The sequence below is a fragment of the Podarcis melisellensis genome (assembly GCF_964234715.1).
Source record: "Podarcis melisellensis genome assembly, chromosome: 6".
Classification (NCBI taxonomy): domain Eukaryota; kingdom Metazoa; phylum Chordata; class Lepidosauria; order Squamata; family Lacertidae; genus Podarcis; species Podarcis melisellensis.
The window spans coordinates 29,267,813-29,293,533 of record NC_138538.1 but is presented as its reverse complement, the minus strand read 5'-3'; the positions used below and the strand labels follow the sequence as shown (position 1 = coordinate 29,293,533).

General features: G+C 42.1%; 1 protein-coding gene and 1 long non-coding RNA gene across 9 annotated transcripts in view; one reads left to right on the top strand and one right to left on the bottom strand.

Moving 5' to 3' along the window:
- TOX2 (TOX high mobility group box family member 2) overlaps positions 1–5,353 on the top strand; it is a 251,651-nt gene extending 246,298 nt beyond the window's left edge. For all 8 annotated transcript variants that reach the window (XM_081916974.1, XM_081916973.1, XM_081916970.1 and 5 more), the window contains one exon: positions 4,165–5,353. In XM_081916974.1, coding sequence (XP_081773100.1) covers positions 4,165–4,201 — 37 coding nt within the window. In that variant the 3' untranslated portion in view covers positions 4,202–5,353. The remainder of the gene's footprint in view (positions 1–4,164) is intronic.
- The window catches only part of LOC309373274, a 104,315-nt gene extending 84,346 nt beyond the window's left edge, over positions 1–19,969 (bottom strand). Inside the window, exon 1 of the long non-coding RNA XR_014169930.1 lies at positions 19,874–19,969. This is a non-coding gene — a long non-coding RNA (uncharacterized lncRNA). The remainder of the gene's footprint in view (positions 1–19,873) is intronic.
- Positions 19,970–25,721: the final 5,752 nt, after the last annotated feature.

The following is a 25,721-nucleotide window of genomic DNA, read 5'->3' as shown; positions in this document are numbered from 1 at the left end:
CCATGGCTTTAAATGCATGATGTGGGTGTGACCTTGTCCCTGCTTGTCAGAAAATGCCTTCCATCCATCCAGGTGTCCATCATTTCACCCACAAGCCCGCTGTGGAAGCATACCAACTGTGTTTGGGTCGGACATGCATCCTTCTTCCAAAAACTCATTTCTCCTGTTTGTAGCAAAAGCTGCTGAGCACAACTCTGATTGACTAGAAACAAGTGAGAAAGCTAACCCACGTCCCCTCTCTCTTTTCCAAACTGCTTCCTCCTGAAAAGGATAAGGGGGTGGGGGAGAAGACTCTGGAATTTCTTTCTTTCTTTTCCTTTTCTTAAGTTCCATTTGTATGCCTTCCCACCCCCAGCACCAGAGTGCACATTTATCTATTGTATTATTAAAGGACCAGACAAAGAGGCAAAGTGGCAAAAGATGCTTTTCTGAGACAAGGCTGCCTTTCTGCAACAAGGCTGCCTCACCTTCACCTCCATTAGGTGGAAATGGAATTTGGGAAATTCAAGGCCAGACTTCAAGGCCCCTTCCTACAAAGAGAGAGCGGGGAAGTGCTTCTCCTTAAATAATCTGGAAAGTTCAAGAGAAGGCATAAATGTTTTGGAATGCCAGTGCTTAATGCTTTTTGAACTTGTTTGGGTCCTTCCTACTACACGTATCCACACAGAACTTGCTGTGGAATAAATAGTACCTTGCAGTAGGAAGAAACAGTGTGGTATGTTATTTTTACAATAATGTGGGAGGCAAATAAGCAATTTCAAGCATATTTGGCATTCAGGACTTTCCAAAATATTGCTGTTTCTATTGGTTCTATGTGATGCTGTTTGCAGCAAAAAGGGGCTAATTTTTAAACATTCCATGTAAGTCTGTCTGTCTGTCTGTCTCTCTCTCTCTCTCTCTGTGTGTGTGTGTGTGTGTGTTTCTCTGTGTCTCTCTCTCTCACACACACATAAGCACTTCAGAAGGCAGGTTATGTAATGAGACACCTGTTTTGGGGCTGATGTAGGTTAGAAGCCTCTCTTAAGTGCAGCTTCATTATATAGCTTAATATCAAAATAATATATAACCCAATATAAAAGTTGCATTATTTAGGCGTATTGGCATGCTGAAGAATGCTAGAGTACCTTAATGAAACATGAATGCAGCAGGCAGGTAGCCGCTCTAAGGAAGGAAAACAAGCTCTTGGCATTCTGGCAAGATGCAGTATTGTGTCACAGTGCCCCGTACCATTCATGATCAAAGCGCTCACATTTCATGCCATTGTCACAGTGAAAATGTCAGATTTCATGGTTTTATCTCATATTCCTGGAAAATCATATTTAAACCATGCAGATTAGGCTAAGGATGACAGAAAATCACTATAGCAGATTATGAGGTGAACTAACTTCTGCAGCAAAATTCCAGTGTGGGACATATATTTTTTGGCAGGGGGTGGGTGGGGGTTGCTGATGATTCTGGCCTCCCTCACAATGTATGACAGTCTGCATCAAATGTCATCCCTGGACGAATCGTGCTCACAGTCTTCTCGTAATATTTGATGCTTGCAATGAACACACCGTTGTTCTTTTAAAGTCAGCATAATTCGAACATCTGTTATGAAGGTCTAACATAGGCAGTGCACCTTGGACAGAATCAGTGGTCTTGGGTCATTCTGATGATAGGCACAGTGTAATCCTTTGATAATGGGATTCAGGAGGAAATGAATGGCACTATAGTACAATTGTTTAATTCCATAATTGTAGGAAATGCACTTGGCTATTCAGTAAATATTATAATGGCAACATGCCTCTCATATGCTCTTGGATGCTATAGCCCTAGACCATACTACCTTGCTAAAGTTAGCAAACCCAGCCTCCTTCCTAATTCGTGTTCTTTTTGTGTGTTTTTTTCAGAACAGTATATGTTTGTTCAGATTCTGTAGGGGCTGGGACTTAGGCTGGATCTAGACACATAAAAAAAAAGTTTCAGGAAAACATGTTGTAAACTTCACAAACGGAAACCACGTTGATGAAAGATGAGGTGTTTGGTGTTTTTTTTTTGTGTGTGTTTTGCAATATACCTCCAGCATAGTGCAGACTTATATAAAGAGAGGCGGTATGGATGGTCTGCAGAAATTTTGAGCCGCCCACACACACCTTGCAATTTTTGCAACCTTGATTTGAAGCATGTTTATCATATAATTTGTGAGCACAAATAGCACAAAAGTTGCTTTGACTATTCTACTTATTGTAGATTTTGATTATCTAGTGGAACAAACCAGACCCATAAAGCTCCAGACATTTTGAAGGCTTAAAGAGTAGCACCTCATCTCTAGCTGGTGAGGCACAGATATTGGCTTTGGAAGGGCATTGAATGCATTGTTACTTGAGATTGTTGCTTGTTACAGGAACATGGAGAGTTCAATACGATGCAGTTTCCTTTTTTGCATCCTCAGAGCTTCTTGTGAAAATGCTTCAGCACTCTCAGGACTGTGTGCCAAATCTGAAGTGCAGCAGCATCTGAGCAGCAGATCTTAGAGCCTTGCCATCAATATTTGCTCTGTTACTTTACTCAGGCTTGTTCCATCCTAATAATGGTCATGACCGCTGGGTTTTTCTCATTAAAGGCTACTGCTGTGTTTATTTTTCTTCTCTGTTTATCAGACATTAGACCACTGAATAATTGTCAGCCGCTCTCATCTCTCACAGTTAATTATTGTTTACCCTTCCATGCCACCATGTATGATCTGCTCTCTGGGCATCTTAATCAAACTTTGTAATTTAGGCTGTGTTCTTTAAACCTTTTAGTCCAGAGTGGTCATGGGAGCACTCTGGGATAAGCAGCTTGAACAGAGCATTAGTCTGTGAAGCAAATCACACAGACCTGCTGACTTGCATACAGTCAGTTTGTCCAAACAAAAACAGACTACACTAATTCATGATGGAGACTGGAAGATTCATTCCAAATTATTCAGTCTTCCAAATCACTTGAGTAAGTGAACAAACACCGTAAGAAAGGAGAGATAAAACATAGTAAGCGCACTTAGTTTGGATTCAATTATTTATAGCAATGCCCGTAATGTGTTTGGGGGAGTAGTTTGTAAAATTAATGAAGTTTTGGTACTAGAAGACCTCACTACTTTGTCTACGTATTAAATCTTTGCTGAGGATAGGAAGACAGAACATTTTAAACGCTGCTTATAAAAAAGTACAGATAAGTGAATTACAAGAGAGAATGTGATGGACATGATAGGATGCTGACTTCTTTTGCAAACGGATATATCAGTGAAGTGCTTCACTCTGTTCTCATTATTCCTACTCCAGTGTTTTTGAGGGGAGGGTTAATCTCCAGGGCACAAACCAGCAAATGTTAGCTACCACAGAGAGCCAAATTTGGGATGACAGTTAAGGGCCAATCTATTTAAAGCTGTGTAATGGAGAGCAGGGGTCCAGTTTAAAAACAAAAGAGCTAAGAAGCCATGCAAGTGAGGGGTGCTTGAATTGCCCTGAAATCTCCAGTCTTTTACTCCCTTGTAGCCTCTTCTTCTCCTACCCCCACTTTTGTCTCAGCTGAACTCATTCTCATGGTTTGGCAAAAAGATAGATAGATGATAGATAGATGATAGATAGATGAGAGAGAGAGAGAGAGAGAGAGAGAGAGAGAGAGAGAGAGAGAGAGAGAGAGAGAGAGAGGTGATAGATAGAAAGATATAGATAGATATTAAATTAACGTAATAGGTTAATTGTTTCTGTTCTTTGAGAGGGCAACTTTTTTAAACATCCTTTCTCGAAGTCACAGTGTGCCACTTCAGTTTGCATTAGATTCAACAGCATACATACCATTGGTTTTGATTATTGTGTTTTGCACCTAAGATCTCTGTAATCATTATGAATTTCAAGCCAATGAAAGAAGTATTGCCCTTTAAACTGCCTTCCCATCTATTTGTAACTTACAAGCACAGACGATCCTAATGCTGCTATCAAATAGGCTTGGATAGTTTATCCCACATTTTAAAAATCCAGTTTGTGGCAATTACAATATATAGCAAGTAGGGAATATATAAACCTATATACCAGTATGGAATATATTCTAAATGTGCCTGCTAGCCTGGTGGTTGTATTATGATTATGATTAATATTATTTTTCACAATCTCACCCATCCTCTTCCTTCTGTTTCTCTTACAGCATGCTGCCAAGGGACAAGTCACTCTACCTCACTTAAACCCTGACATCTCCATTCTGCAAAGGTGAAAAGGAAGGACATTTAAGAGGGTCTGTGATGCAGGCTACCCAGATGGGCATCAAGCAAGTCACAAGGGCAAGAGAGCACCTCGCCTTTGGCTTCATATCCTGGCTCTGAGAGCAGCTTATTCCTTTCCTTTCCTTTCCTTCTCTTCTCCTCTCCTCTTCCTCCTCCCTCCCTTTCTCCTCCTTCTCCGAAGTCCTATTGTACATGGAAGCCAACCTTGCATAAATCACAAAGAACAAAATTTACAAAGGACCACCCCCCCAACCCCACCTGCCTGCCCTTTCTCTGCTTGCCACCAGCTTAGCTATGGACCATTTTCCTAGTGAACTGCTTTTTAGATTCAGCACAGACCCGGGCGCCGCGCTCGCTCAGAGGCATTAGGCTTGGCTCAGCAGGAGGAGACACTCTTTCGATGACTTGCTAAATGGCACTAACCTTTGTGCAAGACAAATGTGAAGTCTGTTGTGAATATTGTACATGCGAAAGGCCTCAGATGTCTGGCAAAAAATAATTAAATTTAAAAATTAAAAATTAGAACCTGTTGTTTGGAGGTTAGGTGGACAGAGCAGATGGGAAGCAAAAGTGCAAATATGAGAGGGAAACAATGTGAAAAGACCATGAAAAATATAATTTGTTGGATAGTTGTAAGTAGCTTAATAAATGTTTTAGAACTGTGCTAAAGACATCTTTAAGATTTTTTTGTGGAAGAAATTAGTAGTTTACTTTATAGTAAAAGCATTTTATATTAATTGTAGCACATTTTTTTAGTTATACATAGAATGGAGATGTGTATAAAAAGAAACAAACAAAAAAAACCCTGCCAAACTCGTTTCTATTATTTGTACAGCAAGAAATGGACAGTTTATATCCATGTTATATGGCATTATTATATTTTTTTCAGCCATATGTCCATCTATTTAAAATTGCTGACAAGGATTTTTGTCTATTTATGAAAAAATTAGAAAGCAGAATACAGTTTATGAAAAGTGCGTTTTCCATGGTTTTTTTTTTAATTATTATTTTTTATTTTCTTTGTGGTGCTGTTTCTGCAGTACCTGCACATTTTGGCTCACAATGCTTATCTTACCTTTCTTTATAATAAAACATACGAAAAGTAGAAACAAAGCAGCCTCATTCTTTTGTGGAACACACACAGGTGCTGTTCTGTGTTGGTTCTGTGATGGAAATGCCAACTGTTCGGAGACACAAAGTACTGTTACATTTGATGCGCTGCCAAGTCCTGAGTGGCTAATGATATACCTGCACAATGCAAGATCATAGGCTTAAGAATGGCCAGTGTTCTTTGCTACATTAGCTGGGGCCCTGCAATCCTGTGGTCCTGCAATCCTATGATCCCAGGCGAAAATAGGAAGCTAGGTGCAGTGGGTGGGGTGAGTGGTCAAACACTGGAAAGGATGTCAGATATCCCCTCCTTGCTGGAAGGTTCTGCAATCCTTGTCCTACTGATGTTGGAATTTCAATATTGTTGTTTTGTTGGCATCTGTGTGTCTCATGAGACATTGGAGCGCACCTCCGGGACACTCCAGTCAAATCAAACCAGTTGGCAGCACCAAAATGATCTCTCTGGGACACAAGCCTGGGCAGTGTATATGGAGGTCCTGGGCTCTCCCAGACGACCAGACCACTCCACACCCCAACTTCACTGATGTGGTCCAAATGAAAGTAGAGCAATATGTTTGGCACCAGCTGGGCAGCAGGAGTTGCCAGAAGGGGGCATACAAGACACCATCCAACCGTCCTGGGGACTCCACCGGATTTGTGTAGGGTTTACTCCTTAGCCTTTTCTTCTCCTGAAGATATCCCACAAGGCAACATAGGTTCAGGGTCAGCATTGCCTTATCCTAGAGGGGCTACCTTCCCAAGTTGACGTGCTCCATCTGCCCTTACTCCAACATTAGTAGGACTGGAAGGGGGGGGGTGTCCCAGGAATGGACTGTAGAAGGCATGGTCCAAAGGTCACAATCAGACACACATGCAAAGTAGGGAGAAAACTATGGAGTTTTGTTCCCAGATGGAGGGAAATAGTTAAAGTAAAAGAGAAAACTTGGGAAATTATAGAGATGCACATGAGTGCCCTTCCACACATCTACTTTGATGGTTTCCCATCCCCTCCTTTAGGTCACAAACAGTTGCTTTCCTCCTTAAGAGATCTTACTGCAGTTACTTGCCCCAGTTTCGTTGGCTTATGGCTTATGACCAAGCATGTGTGGAGTTCCTCTACCAATGAAAATTTTCATTTTCACCTCAGTGGAAGGGGCAGCCCTATGCCAAACAAGGAAATGCATGCAAGGAGCTAGTGCCCTTCAGACTGAAAGTGAACAGGGAAACCAACAGAAGCGTCCTGTTAGACTTTTGAAAATAACACATTTACAGTCATACCTTGGGTTACAGATGTTTCAGGTTGCAAATTTTTGGGTTGTGCACTGCGCCGAACCCAGAAGTACCGGAACGGGTTACTTCCAGATTTTGGTGCTTGTGTGTGCGCAGAAGCGCTGAATCACCGAATTGCGACCCGTTCGTGCGCAGATGTGGCACTGCGGGTTGCAAATGTGCCTCCTGTACGGATTGCGTTCCCAACCCGAGCGTCCACTGTATTATGCAGTAAGCTTTCATGGACTACAGTCCAGTTCATCCGGTGCATGATGCATTTGCTCAGTCAGGAGTTCATGTATTCTGGACTACAACTATTGTCTATTGGCAAAGCAACCTTGAGTCCGCTCAGATTTTTATTGGTTGGAACCACTGTGTGGAAAGTGTACTTGAGGTAAAAAAGGTAAAGGACCCCTGGATGGTTAAGTCCAGTCAAAGGCGACTATGAGGTTGCGCCGCTCATCTCGCTTTCAGGCCAAGGGAACCGGCGTTTGTCCACAGACAGTTTTCTAGTACCACTGCAGCGGGAAGGTAAATGGTGTTTCCGTGCGCTCTGGCACTCATCACAGTCCTCTGTGTGCCAGTAGTGGTTTAGTCATGCTGGCCACATGACCGGGAAAACTGTCTGTGGACAAATGCCGGCTCCCTCGGCCTGAAAGTGAGATGAGCACCGCAAGCCCATAGTCACCTTTGACTGGATGTAACCATCCAGGAGTCCTTTATCTTTACCTTTTTTACTTGAGGTCATTTTCTAATTGCAATTTCAATGTCCTGATAACTGTAAAATCTTGGCGCTATGGTGTTCCTTCTCCCGTAAAATCTTGTTGACACCTGCCATCCTTGGATTTTCTGAAAAGGGTGGACTGAGAGAAGAAATGACTTCTGCATATGGTTGGGTCTGTTTGGGATCCAAATCCATTGCAAGTGAATCCAAAACACAAAAAGATCTAGGGGCACTATGCTTTTGGCAAAGAACCAGTCTTTTATCTGATATTTTGTGGTGGCAATGCATACTTCTCCCACTTCAAACAAAAGGGCATTCGTGTTGCAATCTTACTATCAACTTGATAAGCCTCTAAATTAAGCACTATTCACAAGTTGGAGAATTCAACGTATCTGCCTTGTCTACTTGTGTTCTGCATAGCATGAACTGATAGATATGGTCATCTGCTGAATAATGCATTGTTCTGATCTGCCAAAATCAGGGAGAAAGTATAATGCCTATACAGTGGTACCTCTGGTTACGAACTTAATTGGTTCCAGAGGTCCATTCTTAACCTGAAACCGTTCTTCACCTGAGGTACCACTTTAGCTAATGGGGCTTCCCGCTGCCGCCACGCGATTTCTGTTCTCATCCTGGGGCAAAGTTCTTAACCTGAGGTACTATTTCTGGGTTAGCCGAGTCTGTAACCCAAGGTGTTTGTAACCCAAGGTACCACTGGACCTGGTCTTTTTTCGGCTACCACACAACCCACTTTTCTCAGTTTAGCAGTAACATTTTAGATTCAAGTAATTGGATATAAGCTGGTTCTGCCCTGTTGATTTCAACAGAACAAGAGGTGCATGTGTGTGTGCGCACACACACACAAAACTATACCACATACAATTATAGATCACTGTTGAGCAAATACAGACGTAAAATAAAACCAAAATAAATAAACAGATATGTGAATGCAAGAAAGTTAGTGACTAGAACTATTCATAACAGACATAATGGTAAAACAAGACAAGCTTACAAAACATGAACCCTATTATACTGAGGGAAGGTAATTAAAGTATTCAAATGTCACTTTATGAGCCATATTCAGTCATAGGCTGATGGCCGAGGGGGAGGGGCGGGATGCTCCTTGGCCATGTTTCTCCCTGCTTGCAAACAAAATAAAGTCAGACCAAACAGGTATGAAAGCATCCTTTTTCCTTTAGCCCCTAAGGACTCTCAGCTTATTGGTTAGTTTTTTCTGGTAGGGCATTATCCCACACTTTAGTGTACCAAGTAGTAAGACTGGCCCTGTCTACATTTTTCCAAAACTGGTGGTAATTCGAGCTGCTATAAGCAGGTGCACTATCAAGTCTTTATTATATAATTTTTTGTTATGCTTGATACATATAGATAAGTGCTAACTGAGAAGTTGGTATAATGTGGTACTTCTTTCTCGGAATACCATTGCCCAAAGTTCTTGCAATCTAGTACAACCTCACTATGAGTGGAGGTACGATCCAGTTTCTGAACTCCCTCCAGCACTTTGGGGATGCAGATGAATTTATGTATGAGAGTCTTCTAGGAGTCAGAATAAGAGTCACTTGACTACAGTTAATTTAGCATGCCCAAGTTGTGTCTCATTCTCCAAAAGCAAGAGCTATCAAAATCACTTCATTAGTCATTTCAGTATAACCAAAGGTTTACAGCGCAATTCTATACATGTTTACTCAGAAGTAAGTCCATTGAGTTCAAAGGGGCTTAAATCAAAGGTTAGTCTGTACAGGGTTTCAGCCTTAGACATGTAATTAAACTGAGCCCCCCTTTTTTAAGTAGCTCTGTTCTGTTCATGCTGTCACTTTGACATAAAATCAATGTTATCCTGATTTTTTAACATCAATTTCTTGCAAGCCTTTTTTTTTTTTTTTTTTTTGGCTTGTCAGTGTTTGAAACCTTTGTAGTTGGGCTTTCTAAGGAAAAAGAATAACAGCACTGAGGTCATACCCGAGTAAGTATCATTTTCACAATTGTCCGAAACTTTTATTTCCGCTTTTCATTTCTTTTGACTTACCTATGCAGCACAAAAATATATGCTCCCAGGCTCTGAGCCTAATTTCAAATAATTATTAGCAAACAAACATTTTGCTCATAAGAGGCCTGTCAATAAAGCATGATGCACGACAGGCAAATCCAAGTAAATCCACCTGACTGTTAAGATCAACATTGTTTTGAATGACTTGTTATACCTCCATAGGAGTAATCCAGTTCCAGGCACTTGTCACCACCTCACCTAACCACATTGCTAATGCACTGTGTGACACAGCCATGACCTATGAATATCTGAATATGCAGGTGCTCATTCACTCAAATTTTAATTTATTTATTTACTACTACAGTGGTACCTCGGGTTAAGTACTTAATTAGTTCCAGAGGTTCATTCTTAACCTGAAACTGTTCTTAACCTGAAGCACCACTTTAGCTAATGGGGTCTCCCGCTGCAGCCGTGCCGCCAGAGCACGATTTCTGTTCTCATCCTGAAGCAAAGTTCTTAACCCAAGGTACTGTTTCTGGGTTAGCGGAGTCTGTAACCTAAGCGTATGTAACCTGAAGTGTATGTAACCACTGTACTATTATATTTATTTATATCCCACTTCCCCCCCCCAAAAAAAAACTGAGACAAAAATTAAATCAATATGGATAAAACACAGGAAGCCAAACATATACAAAGTATAATCATTAACAGGTAATCAACTATATTAGAATTAAAACAATATAAAAATCTATTTCAATGTTTTTAAGAATTCGTTTTTAAAGTCCAGAGAGAGATTCATAAGTAACTCAGGCTCAAGTTTCCCCATTGCAAACAACATTAGGTAGAGCCCTGTTGTATCAGCCCAAAAACTTACCGTATTTTTCGCTCTATAAGACGCACCAGACCACAAGATGCACCTAGTTTTTGGAGGAGGAAAACAAGAAAAAAAAATGAATCTCAGAAGCCAGAAAAGCAAGAGGGATCGCTGCGCAGTGAAAGCAGCAATCCCTCTTGCTGTTCTGGCTTCTGTGATAGCTGCGCAGCCTGCATTTGCTCCATAAGACACACACACATTTCCCCTTACTTTTTAGGAGGGAAAAAGGGAGTCTTATAGAGCAAAAAATACGGTATCTAATCTAGCATCTTGTTCTCACAAGGGTCAATCAGATGCTTATGGGAATCCTGCCAGCTGAACATGAGCAAAGCAGTGATTCCTAGCAACTGGTATTACTTCCTCCATCAAAAAAAGAGAGGCGTATGACTCATTCACCACAGAAATTGAATCAGTACCTGGTAAACAATGCCTGCCTCTGTGAGCCACTCAAAGAGCATATATATAGGTTAAGAGCTGGCAATACAAATTCCATAATAAATAAGTGGGGCCAATGGTACAGCTAACAGTCAACAGCACACACATGCACTCAAATGCTGCAGAGATCTCAGATTAGCAAAGCTTCCCCAGAAAGCAAGTTTCCTAGAAGACTGGCCAGTGTTGTGTGGCTGAAATCCACTTGCATGCCCCAGGAGAGCAGGCAAGCAGAACCATCATAGCAGAGCCTCTTTTTTTAAGGGCATCCTCCGTGTAGTGGAGCCCCATTCTTAGCAAGCAGAAGACAAAGCTGTTAAGCAAAAAAGGCATAAATCCCTTTGGATGCTAAATGATAGCCAGTGAAGCTTGCAATCGTGCATCACACCTCCCCTCCCTTTACCGCTATTGATCCGAATCCCATTTTTTAAATTAAAAAAACCCCAGGAACTTGGAAAGGTAATAAAAGCTACCGCAAACATGTGAGCAGTTACATTCAGACACAGTAGAATTTCATGCATCTAGCAAATAAATGTGTTAAGTGCAGAGTCTATTTACTGCAGTAAAACATGGATATGAAGTTAAAATCTACATAGAGATAGATGTGTGGTCTGGTAATGAACTTATCATTAATCCAAAGCAATCCATGAACTTAAGCATCAAGTATGGATGGAATTGCAGCCAGGGCAAAAAAACTGAAATCCTTGAGTATATACATATATTCTAAGCGACATCATTTGCTTCTTATTTACACAGTGAAAAGCACTTTTCCAAACAATTCATAGAGTGTGGAATTTGCTCAAACAAGAGGGTCACCAACTTGGATGGCTTTAACAGAATATTTGAACAATTTGTGGAGGATAAGCCTATCAATGGCTAGTAGCCACAAAGGCAATGTTCTGCCTCCATTGCTGCATACTGTCTATACGGTATACTAGTTGCTGGGAATCATTCAGGTGACAGGTCTTTCCTATGGGCTTCCTAGAGTCAACTGGCCACTATGAGAACCATATGCTGGACTAGGTGGGCCTTTCACCATCTCCAATAGAAACTTTCTTGTGTTCTTATGCTAAAAGTAAAGGGACCCCTGACCCTTAGCTCCAGTCACAGACGACTCTGGGGTTGCAGCGCTCATCTTGCTTTATTGGCCGAGCAAGCCGGCATACAGCTTCTGGGTCATGTGGCCAGCATGACTAAGCCGCTTCTGGAGAACCAGAGCAGCGCATGGAAATGCCGTTTACCTTCCCACCGGAACAGTACCTATTTATCTACTTGCACTTTGATGTGCTTTCAAACTGCTAAGTAGGCAGGAGCAGGGACCGAGCAACGGGAGCTCACCCCCTCATGGGGATTCAAAGCACCGACCTTCTGATCGGCAAGCCCTAGGCTCTGTGGTTTAACCCACAGCACCACCCGCGTCATTCTTATGCTAGTCTGCATTATCTCTGTAGCAATGCAATTTGCAAAAGAAGAAAAGCCCTTGCTTCTGCAAACCTTCTAGTGAAGATGGTTTGTTTGGATGGCCCCTGGCTTCCTTGTCCCAGCTGACAGAAAGGCTGCAAACAAAGGATTAGAAAAAGCAGCGGACAAAGTTGACACGGAGCTTGTCAACATGGACTGCTTTGGTCTGTGTCCCTAAGCTGCTCTGTTGCTATGGAGCTCAGCACCAGAAAAGCAGATCCAGATTAGAATCATAGAATCATAGAGTTGGAAGAGACCACAAGGGCCATCGAGTCCAACCCCCTGCCAAGCAGGAAACACCATCAGAGCACTCCTGACATATGACATATTATACAGAGGGTTTGGACAAATCATTACTGTACATATCTATAGAGTCCAGCTATTTTTCATAGTAGAGCAAGGCTGAGCTGTGATCTATTATCATTGTCTGCTCTTGCTTCCTAGTTGTTGTTGTTTTTAACCCCATAAGATTTCCTTTATATAACATGGGATATCTTGTATTATTAACATCAATAAAGGTCAATGGATACATTCAGTAGGGCGCATCCTTATTGTTACTGCAGCAGCATTCCATATGCATTGATAAATGAGTTATTGCAATCTAAATTTCTTTTCAAGAATAACCCAGTACAAACTCTGCTATACCATTTGCAAAGTGAGGATTGCTGAATATTGAACTACAAGTAGAGAGTCAAGTGGTCATGTTCTTTGTAGCAGAACCATCTTAGAATGTCTCAAATGGATGGTAAAGTTTTGAAAGAAGAAAGGAAACTTCTTTTGTATATTTTCTACATGAATCTTAACCAAGGATGTATTTCTCCCTAAAAAAGCAGGATTCATAAAAAGATGGAAGTAAGTCAATTCACCTTAGAGATGTGTGAAATCTTCTGTTTCAGGGCAGCCGAGCTTTTCATACCAAGTGGGTTACAAGAGTACTTCAGCACAGAACCTGTGGGCCACACGCTACCTTGTTGAGGGAGGGAGGCCAAACTCTTACGCCCCACAGCCCTCACACTGCCTTCCTAAGGAGGTGCAAGGCTCTGGCAGGGTCCCAGAGCCCTCCCATCTTCTTCCCAAAGCTGAGAAAGTGCTAACTAGGCTTTGGGAATGAGGCTGAAGGACTCCAGCCCCCTGTCAGAGCCATCATGCCGCCTTCCCAAAGCCCAGCACCTTGCTTATTCAGTTTTGGGAAGGCAGAGCGAGGGCTGGTGGGGAGGGGGATGTCAAATGTTGCTGAGGGCTACCAAAAAGGCACTGAGGGCTACATGAGGCTCTTGGGCTGCATGATGGACCACCCTCTTAAAACTGTTATATTTCCGTGAGTGTGTCCATGTTATTGAAGAGTAGCATTGAGTGCTTGGCACACTCATCTACAGTATTCTGTGCCATTTCTGTGATGCTAGGCTTCATTGCACATCCCATGTAACATGTAAATCTGTGCTATAACTTTAGGGTTCCAGTTAGCTTTGCTTTCTTGTCCTGTTTTGCACAGTGCAGTGAGTCAAACAATGCAAACATGCACACTTCTGGAGTGACGCTCATACAAGCTTTGCTCCTCCCTGCTCCTTTTTACTGCCACACTGCACTGAGCTAAAGCAAAATTTGGCTTAGCACACCATCCAAAAGGAGACTCGGGATTTAACTCCCTCCTCCTAAACCATAGGCTGCAGCCATGAGTTCCAGTTCAGATGGTGCACTAAGCCAAACCACTGCTTAGCTCAGCTTAATGCATCATTCAAAACACCCTACAAAAGCTCCTTCCTGGGAGCCCATAGTTTGGGTTGTCATGGCATGAGACCCAGGTCTTTATGATGCTTTTGATTTTAGGGCTTTGTGTTTTAATATTTATTGTAAGCCCCCCCCCCCCCGAGAACTTGATGTTATGGGGCAGCATAGAAAGTGGTATTTTAAAAAAATTAAACCAAAAAGGAGAAGTGGGTTGTGGATTCTTTAGCTGTTTTCACAGGAATTGTTATTTGTTTGCTTGCTTGTTTCAAGCACTTAAAATAACTTGTGAACATACAATTAATTAGGCTAAAGTGGCACCACTAGTTTGTAATTCAAGTGGTTGTTACTTCCTTTAAAAAAAAAAGTGTGACCCAAATGATCTGATGGAGATGGATTTTATTTTATTATTGTAAAAATGCATGTCCCTCACCTTCTCTTTTGTAAGAACTCAAAGCAGCTAATGACAAAATCCATTAAAAACAGTAAGCATCTATCAAGCAGTGAACAAGAAAAGCAGCAGCAACAGATCGGTAGAAAATGGGAATAATAGAGAAGTAGGAGAAGCTAAACCAAACATAAAGCAGTCAGTGATAAAGGCCTTTCCTTTAGGGATGGGAGAGAAATTCAGTTTGCATTTGAAGCTGAATTTATCAAATTCACTTTCCTAAATGATTTGAGAACCAAACTACAACTACCCTTTGAAGTTCACACTTACCTGAACTTTGTCATGCATCTCTTCATGGAAAGGCATATATTAGGGGAAAGTGGAATTGAAAATGAAAACATTGGTTAAAATAACATACCAAAATGCATTATATTAAGGTAAAATGCTTGTTAAAATGTGTACGTAAGTCAAAACTGCATACAAAAATGTGTTTATTAGGAGAGGATTGCACTAAAATGCTGAAGATTATCCCGAGGATTTAAAAACAAGGATGTTGCTGAAGAAATACTGAGAACTGAATTTAAGCCTGGAAAAATGAGAAATTGAAAGAACTGAGATTGACAGATCCTCAGTTGGTAGAGCATGAAACTCTGAATCCCAGGGTTGAGGGTTCAAGGCCCATGTTGGGCAAAATATTCCTCATGGTCCCTTCCAACTCTGCAATTCTGTAATTCTATGATACCCTACCTACTCTCTTTCAAAACAAACAAAAATCAGCAGATGTTCACCAAGCATCTAGAAGAGCTCAGTTTTCAAGCTCAGGCTTCATTGGAGAGCACTGATGCTATGACCGAGAAGTCCCTAGTCCTCATGGACACCTACCATACTTCAGTCATCAAGGAAATATGGAGAAGGGCCTCAGATGTTGAACACAACACATGGGGTTACATAAGAGAGAAGGTACCCAGGTCCTAATCCATTTAAGGCTTTTAAGGTAATCACATAAGAAATGCCCTGCAGGATCAGGCCAAAGGCCCACCTAGCTCAGCATCCTGCTCTAACATTGGCCAACCAGATGCAAGCCAGACCTAAGTGTAACAACACTTTCCCCATTTCCAATGCCCAGCAGTTTTGCACTGGATTTGGCCAAGACCCAAGCCAAATCAAGCAAGTTTGGAGGAATTCAGGTGTAGAATGAATCAATAGATTGATTCATCAATCTGCTATAGATTGGATAGCACAGAACAATCCTTAGCTGTTCGGGAATAGAAAAGTAGGCAGGCCACAGAGGAAAATTCCATAAAATGGCTTTGACCTTTGCTGACAGCCACAGATGATGTCCAGGCGTTTGGATGTGTACTGGGAAGAGGACTTAGAAGGCTTGTGGTTCTTGTGAAATAGGCAATCTTGCAATGGTGGCCATTGGGAAATACACCACAGCAAGTCCCAAGTATGAGCAGCATGTGGAAAGTTCATTTAAAAATGAATCAATTCCAGTTCACCTCCACCTCCTTCAAAAAGGAACTAATTCCATTCACAGTTCAATTCACAATTAATTCATGTCGCCTGTGGCATTTCCCCCCAGCTTTCAGGATTTTAAAATCTAAGTATGAAATATATGTGAGAAGAAAAAGAAAACATAAAAGCTCCCACTTTGGCAATGCCAAATAAAGCAATTGTTTTATATTTATTTGTTTCAGCATTTATGATATATTTAACTTAAGTGACAGCATCCCTTTTCTGATAGGTACAAATAGTAAATGCAGTGGCCACAACCAAGCAGAGTGCAGTGCAATGAAATTCCTACATATAAAAATTATTGAATTGAAATTGAATTAAAAATTGCCCAGAGTTTCATCATGGAAGAGACTTTCTCCACTTTCAGTTTACCTGGAAATTACAGGAACTATTTTTATGTGTAATTCAGAGGGTTGCTTTTTTAATTAATTCAGTGAATTGGTTAATCTGAATTAGTTTAGTTGAAGCTCTGTGATGAGGGCTGCAGAGCTGAGAACTGTTGAAACTATTTGCCCAGTGAGGTCCATGAGATTCAAGAAGCATCCTGCTCAAGGAAAATAATGGTAGATAAGCACTAGCAAAAACTTAAGATGAGTCAATGGTTACCCAATTAATTTTATTATGCAAGCTGCTTTTCTGTTGAAAGGCATTTAAATATTCTCAATTAAAAAATAATTATGTAGCCCACCATCTGTGGTTTGTATGAGCTCCTGCTTAAAAATATAGGCAGTCTTGTCAAGGTCTACCTAGCTGAGCAATCTTTGCAAGAAACTCCTGGTAACCAGCAGGTACCAAATGGATGTCTAAAAAAATGGGATTTTAAAAACAAATTAACGGAAAGTAAATGATGCTCAAGGGACGCGGGTGGCACTGTGGTCTAAACCATAGAGCCTAGGGCTTGCCGATCAGAAGGTTGGTGGTTCGAATCCTGTTGCTCGGTCCCAGCTCCTGCCTACCTAGCAGTTCAAAAGGACGTCAAAGTGCAAGTAGATAAATAGGTACTGCTCTGGCGGGAAGGTAAACGGCGTTTCCGTGTGCTGCTCTGGTTCTCCAGAAGTGGCTTAGTCATGCTGGCCACATGACCCGGAAGCTGTTTGTGGACAAATGCCGGCTCTCTTGGCCTATAGAGCAAGATGAGCACGCAACCCCAGAGTCGACTGTGACTGGACCTAACGGTCAGGGGTACCTTTACCTTTTTAAAATGATGCTCAAAGTGGATTAAGTAACTGGAAAATCTGAATGGCATAGCTCCAGATTAAGTTTATTGTACTTAGTTCCCACTGAAATCAAATGGACTAAGGCCATAAATCACTTACTCCATTGATTTCAATGGGAACTAAGTTCAACTTAACTTAATGGTGCACCGCCCTTGCTGTGTGTGCTTCACTAAAGCTGGAGTATACAAATTTAAACTAGTTTTGTCATATTGACCTCCAGGGATTTATCAGCCAGAATTAATATATTCTCTCTTCATTGTGTTTGTCTATGATGATGGCACATTTTGCTTTTGTTTGCTTGCTGAACTGAATTTTAAAACAGGGAGCGGTCATGGCATCTACTAGGGCTCAAAGGGTAAGGAGCTGAGACAGCAACAATGGAGGGCCAAAACTGTCCCCTGCTTGACTTTTGCTGCTGTGGCATTTCTCTGGGTCATCCCTCCCCATAGAATCCCCCTTAAATGTTGCTACATATAGCATTTTCCTCTGCATTTTGACCATATGGAATGGAATGGTAGAATTGCAAAGGGGTAGGCGAGCATTTTGGCCCAGCCTCAGTATAAACACACCAACAGAAATTCTGCATTTTAAAAATTATTTATCTCGCTAGATATTTCTGTGCTATCCTTCACCATATAGTCATGACAGGGGGAGTGCAGAATATATTAAAACCTACCAAGACATATTTCTGCAACCAGCTAGAGCACCAGCAGAAAGTAAACCCAGCACAAACAAAAACAACAAAACTGTAAAATAGCAATGGGTACCGTATACAAAACTGACCTAAAACAAATTACACCACCTCACTTCCCAAAGCCTGGCTTGCTTAATTTATAAAATTGCAGTTAGCAATGTTAGCAATGTAGTTAGGAAAGTATAGAATTAAGCAATGTGATGCAGAGCATCTCCCATCTTAGCTTCAGACCACCACTTTGTTATGCCTCCTGCCTAAGACCATTACATGAAAATAAATCCCCCTGCAATCAATAAGGCTTCCTTCAACATGGTAGGCTTAGGAGAAAGGTCCATGCGCAAAGTCTAGAGCCAGGCAAGGCGGCAGCACAGAGGACACCGGGGCACGACACTGCGCAAGAAAAGTGTCACTTGCAGTCACTTGGCTAATAGCACACAGAACAATTAAGAGGCGCAGTCGGAGATCTTGCTAATTGCATTTGGATTATGGAGAGTTAATTAATTATATTGTGGAATTAAGGTAAATGTCATGCAGGATTTAACAACTCTCATTGCTGGCTCTGCTGCAATAAGTAAACTGTTTAAGTCACGGTGCACTGAATTGCTGGGTTCCTCATTATTCACCAAGCTGCTCCTCCTGAACAGACAGAAACATCCTTATTAGAATGTGGAGCTGTCCTGTTCCAAGCTGTTCTTAATTGCCAGGTACAGAAAGAAGGGGGAACACCACACCTGTTGAGCAGGGATCGCAGGGGGCACAGGTGAGATTAACCAGGGCAGGGTGGAATTCAGCTTTGGCTGCCAGGTGTCTGAGTTCTTCCAGCCCTGATTATGCTACTACACAGATCTTAGAGGCATATTGTGTGCAACGTTACACTGACAGCAGTTCATTGATCAGGTGCCCCATTTAAACTCACCCCACCTCCCTGCTTCAAACCATGCATGACAGTGGTAGCCAACGTGGTGCCCACCAGGTGTTTTGGAATACAGCTCCCAGCAGCCTGAGCCACCATGGCCAATGGACAAGGATGGTGCGAGTTCTAGTCCAGAACATCTGGAAGGCATCACACTGACTACCCCTAATGTATCCACCTTTATGTACGCATGCATGCATGACACGTCCAATACATTTTGCTGCCCGAGGCAGAGCAGCAAATAGCACTTCCCTACTGTTCCAGTCAGGGAGGTGCATAGATTGCCCTCAGCTAGCCACATTACTTTGGCACCTGAGAAAAGTGCCTTGCTTTAGGAATAAATATTCCTCAAGTGCCTCTCCTTGAAATAGCAATACAACAATAATACATTAAATAATTACATTAAATAATTTCATGACTCCCCAAGTCACCTAATGGTAGGGCCGGTGCTGTATTTGTTTGCTTACATACTAACTGCATTAATATATTGCCACTCTGCCAATGCACTCAAGGTAATTTACATTCAAAATAATGTCTTACAAAATAAGAGATGTGATAGAAAAAGGGACAGGAAAGGAAAGAAAATATAAAAATTTAGCAACCATGGTCACAAATTGGAGAGGGAAGGAACCAAATAGCAGTAGTCCCAGCCAGACCAGTGAAGGGGGAAAGTCTGTCTCTGATGCAGCCAGATGGAATGGCTGCTGGAAGGTACAATTTCAAGAGCACCCATGTTTCTGATCCAGCTTTTTGGGTTCTGCATGCTGAATTAATATCATAATACACCATGGCGTGGGCCAAAATATGCTAGGTAGGTTTGCTTTAACAAACACGGCAAACATTTCCCATGTAAAAAGTAGGGCTTTTTTTGGCCGGAACTCAGTTTTGGCACATCTCAGGTGGGCACTATTGCCATTACAATAGAACAAGGGAGGTGTTCATGGTGAGTTCCGGTACCCCTTCTTCTATAAAATAGCACTGAATATGAGGTGTGAAAAAGAAGCATTCTCAAAACACAGTTTTGGTAATGCTGTTTGATTTTAAATATATACAGAAGTGGGCCTTTCAAAGTTTCTGAGAATCTCCCCACCTTCTATTTCAAAATATGAAATGGCACCTCCTGCAGTTCACATATCTGTAAGTTGCCTTGAACTCCTGTCAGAGGCAGCGTATATATGAACATATAAAACTAACAACAACAACAACATCTACACATGGCGTGAGAGCCATTTTCCTGTAACACATAACACTACCAGATGTGAAGAAGCAAACTGGGGCTGAAGGGTGTTACAGGCCAAAATACCTGGGAAGCCTCTGCTTGGGGAAGGCTGGTCTATCTCATCCGTCCTTCCATATTTTCTCCCTTTCTTTCTGTTATGTACTAAGCTTGGATCCCAGAACAATAGGCAATTAGGATCCTAGAATGCAACAACTGATTGGCTTGCAAGAGACCTATCAGGCTCCAGGAGGAAGTTAATCAACCTATTAGGCTGGTAGGATCGTAGAATGCAACAACTGATTGGTCTGCAGGAAAAGACCAATCAGGCTCCAGGAGGGAAGCAGAATCAGCCAATCAGATGGGACTCATTTTGTAAATAATGTATATAAAAGCCTGAGGTTTGGGGGGAGGGAATTAAATCACTGTTTTACAAGTTGCAATAAAGAGCATGAAATCGCTACAGGACTCCGAGTATATTTCACTTTCTGGCACCAGTTTCCAGAGACATCACCCCCAAAAGATTTTCTCTCTGGCTCTTGCCCTACTACTGGGGAGCTCTCTTCCATGTTGTGTCTTGCATTTACCACAGAGCTTTCTCTGGGAACTTGCAGCTGGGTAATCTCTGCCTGATAGAGGAGTGTTTTGTCTTTGTTATGCTTCTGCTATTATTTTGACAGTGATGGAACAGAAGCGAAAACTGTCTTGACAAGCCATATTGAAAATATTATGCAGAAAGGGCCAAAAACAAGAAGCTTCATTTTATAAATTCTAAACACCTGGAAGCTGGACATTACACAGGGCTCAAAGAAGAGAATTGAGGGCAAAGTAAAGTTTGATTCGTACGTTTTTGTGTGGTGGTGGGGAGTCACCCTTTGTGTGGTGGTGGGGAGTTGCCCTTGAACATCACAGAGGGAAGTGGTCTTGTGAAAGTACTTCCGTGAGGTAAGACTGAAAACCCTCATACCCTGAAAAATCAACATAGGGTGACTTTCTGATTTCAAGAATTATATGATTGGACTGCCGACCGGCAAACATTTCTGAGATTTTAATTGGTTTTTTAAAAAACCTCAAGCTAGGATGTTATGTGTACATAACATCATCATCATTAACACATACAATAGTGTGTTGTGGCTGTTGATTAACCATTTATTTGAGAGGCAAATTGCCAGTTTATAACCCAGATTAGTCAATTCATAGTCTATCAATATGACCTATGATTAGGTGGGATGTGGTTTCTTGATCAGTGCTTGGGATAGAAGAATCTGTCCATTTTGATTCTCTCTGTTTCTCATTTTTCCAATCCTCAGTTGTCCACATTTCGGCAGCAAGATCTTCATGAAAATCCATCCACATTTCTCCTAATAAATACATTTTTGCATGCAGTTTTGAATACATAGACAATTTTACAAGCTATTTCCCTTAACATAATGCATTTTGTATGTTATTTTTCCTAATATATGCATTTTTATGCACACATTTCCCTAATATATGCATTTTTGTAAATATTGGATGGTTGGGAAACTACCCCGCTAAATTCATATAAGGGTGAACGTTGGAGGATGGCTGAGTTTCAACTCTCATTGTTTTGGAAACTGCAAATTGAAGAGATTTACCAGTAAATGAGAACTGACAAATGCTCAACCTTGCCAGCTGGCTCTGACACTATGGTTTAGTTTTCATGGTGGAGGTGGTAAACATGTGTTTGGGCTGCCCCATTCCAGATTCCAGTTGGGGATTCGCAAAATGGAATGTTCCTCCTCACAAATGCTTGCCCCCTGCACATAAAAAAAACTTAAAAGCTAACATATTAAGGAGAAGGCTGCACAAAAAACCTTATCCTTGACCTTTAGCTTTGTATGTAGGAGAACTGTTTTGCCCAAAAGAGCTTTCAGTCATGTTATTCTTCCTCCAAATGATGTCTGTGGTGATAACATGCTGGACAGTTTTTGGAGCACTCACACTTTACATTGTGGGTGCCCTTTGCAGGATCGCGTGTGGTGCTACAGTTCCCAAGGAGCTTACTGGTAAACAGGGGCTGGCTTGCCTCTCAGTGTTAATTTTTGGAGGTTCACACCCAGCCTCAGTAATCAAGTTTCTTGCTGGGAGGTGGGGCCAGCCCCATTTATAAATAGGGGGTGGAGCTGACAACAGCCAGGCAGTCAGCTCTGGAGATTCACCGTCCCTACGTTTAATGTTTCTTGTTTGCAGGTTAACTTTTTCTTCCGGTTTGTGGGCACTGCTATGGTCTTTGACTGGTTGCTGTAGAAGGACCAGGAAGAAATTTTCCTTAATTGGCAGGTTTTGTCTTGCCCGTAGCAATTTGTCACAGCTTTGGTGGTTATAGCCTTGGGTGGAATCCTTTAGTCTTTTCTTCCCTATATGGGGGTGAGGGCATGAAGTAGGGACTCACCCCCTGCGGCGTCGATTCCAGGGTCCCCCTCTTAAAGGGGTTATATATGGCTGTCGCTGGCCATACACTGAAAGGTCGTCAGTGAACTACCCTGCGTGCGGCCATATGGGCTTGGCTGCCTGCTACCCTTACGTCTCGCAGAGCACCCCCATATCCCCTTTACCCTGATGAGCCCCAGTTCCCCCCGGCTGAGGGAAACACGCCCAAGGCCTAAGCCAAGGTCTTCCTACATTCAGAAGTTTAATAAAGTTGTGGCCTAATTTTAATTCCATATAACCTTGTCAGAGTCTTTATTCCTTGCTTATGATCCCTGGGGACTGGGGCTGTCACGGCCTGGTCATGCAATGAGAACTGAGATCCTGTTGATTCATCCTTTGAACTGCTGATGGAGCTGTTGATCAGTATCACATCATTTGGGAGAAAGGGCTATAACTCAGTAGTAGAGCAGATACTTGCCCACAAAAGGTCCCAGGTTCAGTCGCTGGTGTTTCCTGGCAAGGCTGTGGCATTCACCATTGAATGAACCAGATGGATCAGTGGTTTGAGAAGACAGAAGGCGGCTTCAATCTTTTTTGCTTCTTCCAATCATTTCCCCCTTATGTGTAAGTTCAAGGACATTTCCAACAGGAGTCATACATCCAAAACGTGCTGGTTTTGCTTTCACTTTCTGTCTTGGCAGCTGCTTGTCCTGCAGGCGCAGTTCTCCAAAAAAAGGCCCAGGGTTTCCCCTTTAATACCTAATTATAGAGCCGCGAGTGCACATAAAATACTCATTCAAATCTAAGAGAAGTGCAAAATTGTCTGTTTAGCGATAATTGCAGCAAAGAAGAGATCAGGGCCATATAAGTTGCTCTGGAAGAAAAACTGCTCAGGCCACGGAGGGTCATTTAGTATCAGCTTTCAGATGAGACATTTTATTGCTGTATCCTCAGCTCTTTGTGACTTCCTACCACAATTTGATAAATCAGCATATTGCCTTGCACAGTAATTGCTTGGATTACTACTGTGGCTCATTTATTATGCTTCAAGCACATTAGAGGGAAGGTTTTTGTTACTCTGCACTTTTGGAGCAAATGATGTATTTTTAAAGTTTTGCGAATATTTGATCAGCTCAAGAGTGTTAATCCCATTTTGTCCTCCTTGTCCTGCAACACAGACTACTGTGAGTCTTTGTTCCCCCTCCTTTAAGCATCTTTCACCTCCTCACACTGAGGCACAAACAAGAAACCACCTCACAATAAGACCTGTTCAACAATGGAGTGGGGAGATGGTGGGCTTGTTCTGGTTGGAGTAGACGTATGGGGAACAACTGAACCATCATCCTTGGTTGGGGTGGCAGTGGCTGAACCATCATTTAACAGGGATGCCATATCTGCGTCCTTCCTTGCAGATCCCTAAATTGAGAAGAAAGCTGGACTAGATGATTTTTTTATGGTCCCTTCCAAATTTATCATTCTGGTCCTGTTCCTTTGCTCTGATGAAAACATGTGGGCTTAAAGTGGGGAGAGCATATGCAAGAACACCCGGCCCCAACATCCCCATGCATGCAGGTGTAGGGCTGTCATATGTCCAGGCATTACTGGGATTTCAAAGGTGGAGTTGACCTCCTGGATCTTAGGCAAGTCAATCAGAAAATCACAGTTTGGGGGCGTTTTGGAAATATGGCAACTCTATGCTGGCACCACTTCCGACCTTCACACATTTAATGCAAAGGTCCGAAGGGAGGTGCTAAGTGTGTTGAGTTGAACCCACTTAGAAGCCTTCCTGCAATCAGAAACCTTGAATTATCAGGATTCTTGAATGTGGGAAGGCTTCTAAGTGTGCTCACCAGGGTAAATGCTTACCCAGAAGTTAGTCCCACAAATTTCAGTGAGACTTAAAAAAGTAAAGGTAAAGGTACCCCTGCCCGTACGGGCCAGTCTCACTCACTGCGTCAGTGAGACTTACCTTCCGGTAAATATGCTTAGAATTGTATCTAACGCTTGACATTGAAATCACTTGTATTTACCAGTGGTTCTTTACAGGGCTGTCTTTACTTGGGGGTACAAGGGGTGCGGGGCACCGAATTCTGGGGGGCAGCAAATGTATACCTACAGTATATCAGTCCCTCTCAATCGGTGGTAGTGATAAGCAATAGAGCGAAAGTCTCTACCCCCCTCCTCCATCACTCTGTTACTCTGTAGCGTCATATATTCCCAACAAGTCAGGAAACAAAAGCAGTTCTTTCCACTGCATTGTTGTTCAACAACTTTGAGTTCACCCCCTCCCCCAAAAAGCTCAATAAAAGTTAATTTGGGAGCTGCTGAACTAAATTTGGGGGTGCTGGGCGGATCTTTGCACCCTGGCTGTGCATATGCTAAAGACAGCCCTGGTTCTTTATAAACAAAGGAATGTTTGATTCCTTATATTCCGCCTTGATCACTGAGATTCTCTGATGGGGGCCTGCTCTGTCCTGCAGAACTCCTTACAAAATAGAGGTTCGACAGGAATGATCCCGCATGCTTTTAGAAATCTTCTGAGAACTATATTGTTCAGACAGGCCTTTGCGCACACGCACGCACACGCTCTCTCTCTCTCTCCTTTTTAACCAACCAATATTCACTGATGTTTTATTGATGTTTCTCCTGATGCTTCTACTATAATTTTGTATGTTGTATGCTGACTTGTGATACTTCTCATGTAAGTGTGGACTAAAAACATTTAAAATAAATAAAACTGGGCTTTTTGACTCAGAACTGGAAGGGACCAAACGGCCATTGAGCCCTGTCCATTGTCGAGGCAGGATTGGCCACCCATCGATGTTCCTGACAGCCTTTCCTGAACACACCCACCAGCCTATGCTGTTTAGATCTATGTGCCACTGGTAAGGTAGCAGGTGCATTGCAGAATAGCCTGGACTCAGGCGAGGAGCTCTCTCACCGAAATCAGTGGGCCTGCCTGAAGCAATGCCGAAAGCGTGGAGATCTATTCAGAGATAATATAGGAAAGTGTGTGCTGTGGGGGTGGAAGTGGATATGAATCACTATATCTATTTATCACTGTATCAGGATTTCACTTCCTCATGACAAACGTAATTGCATTCAGGGAAAACTGAATGGCTTTATTTTGAGTTAAAGTACATTATTTTAAAATTAATGGTTTAAAATAGCAAGAGCAAAATGGCAGAATGAATCATAAACATCTGCCACGAGGGATCCCTTCCCCCTCCAAAACACTTAGCACCATTACGTACGGCAACCCGTTCTGTGAAAAGCGGGGGTGGGGTGGGGTGGAGAGAGACTTGTATAACCACATTCCTATTGAATACGCAGGAGCTTGGGGAGGGAGAGTGCCTGTTGTTGGCACATTTTCCTAAAATGTCATCCCTCTCTAAGCAATTTTACTTAATGGCTTCAGGATAATAAGATTTGAGAAAGTCTGCTTCTCTGTTCCTGTCAATTCTGTAGCAAATAATCATCAAAATTCATGGGATGACTATTTCAAGATGGAGTCAGCAGCACAGAACAAAAATTAAGAGTTGCA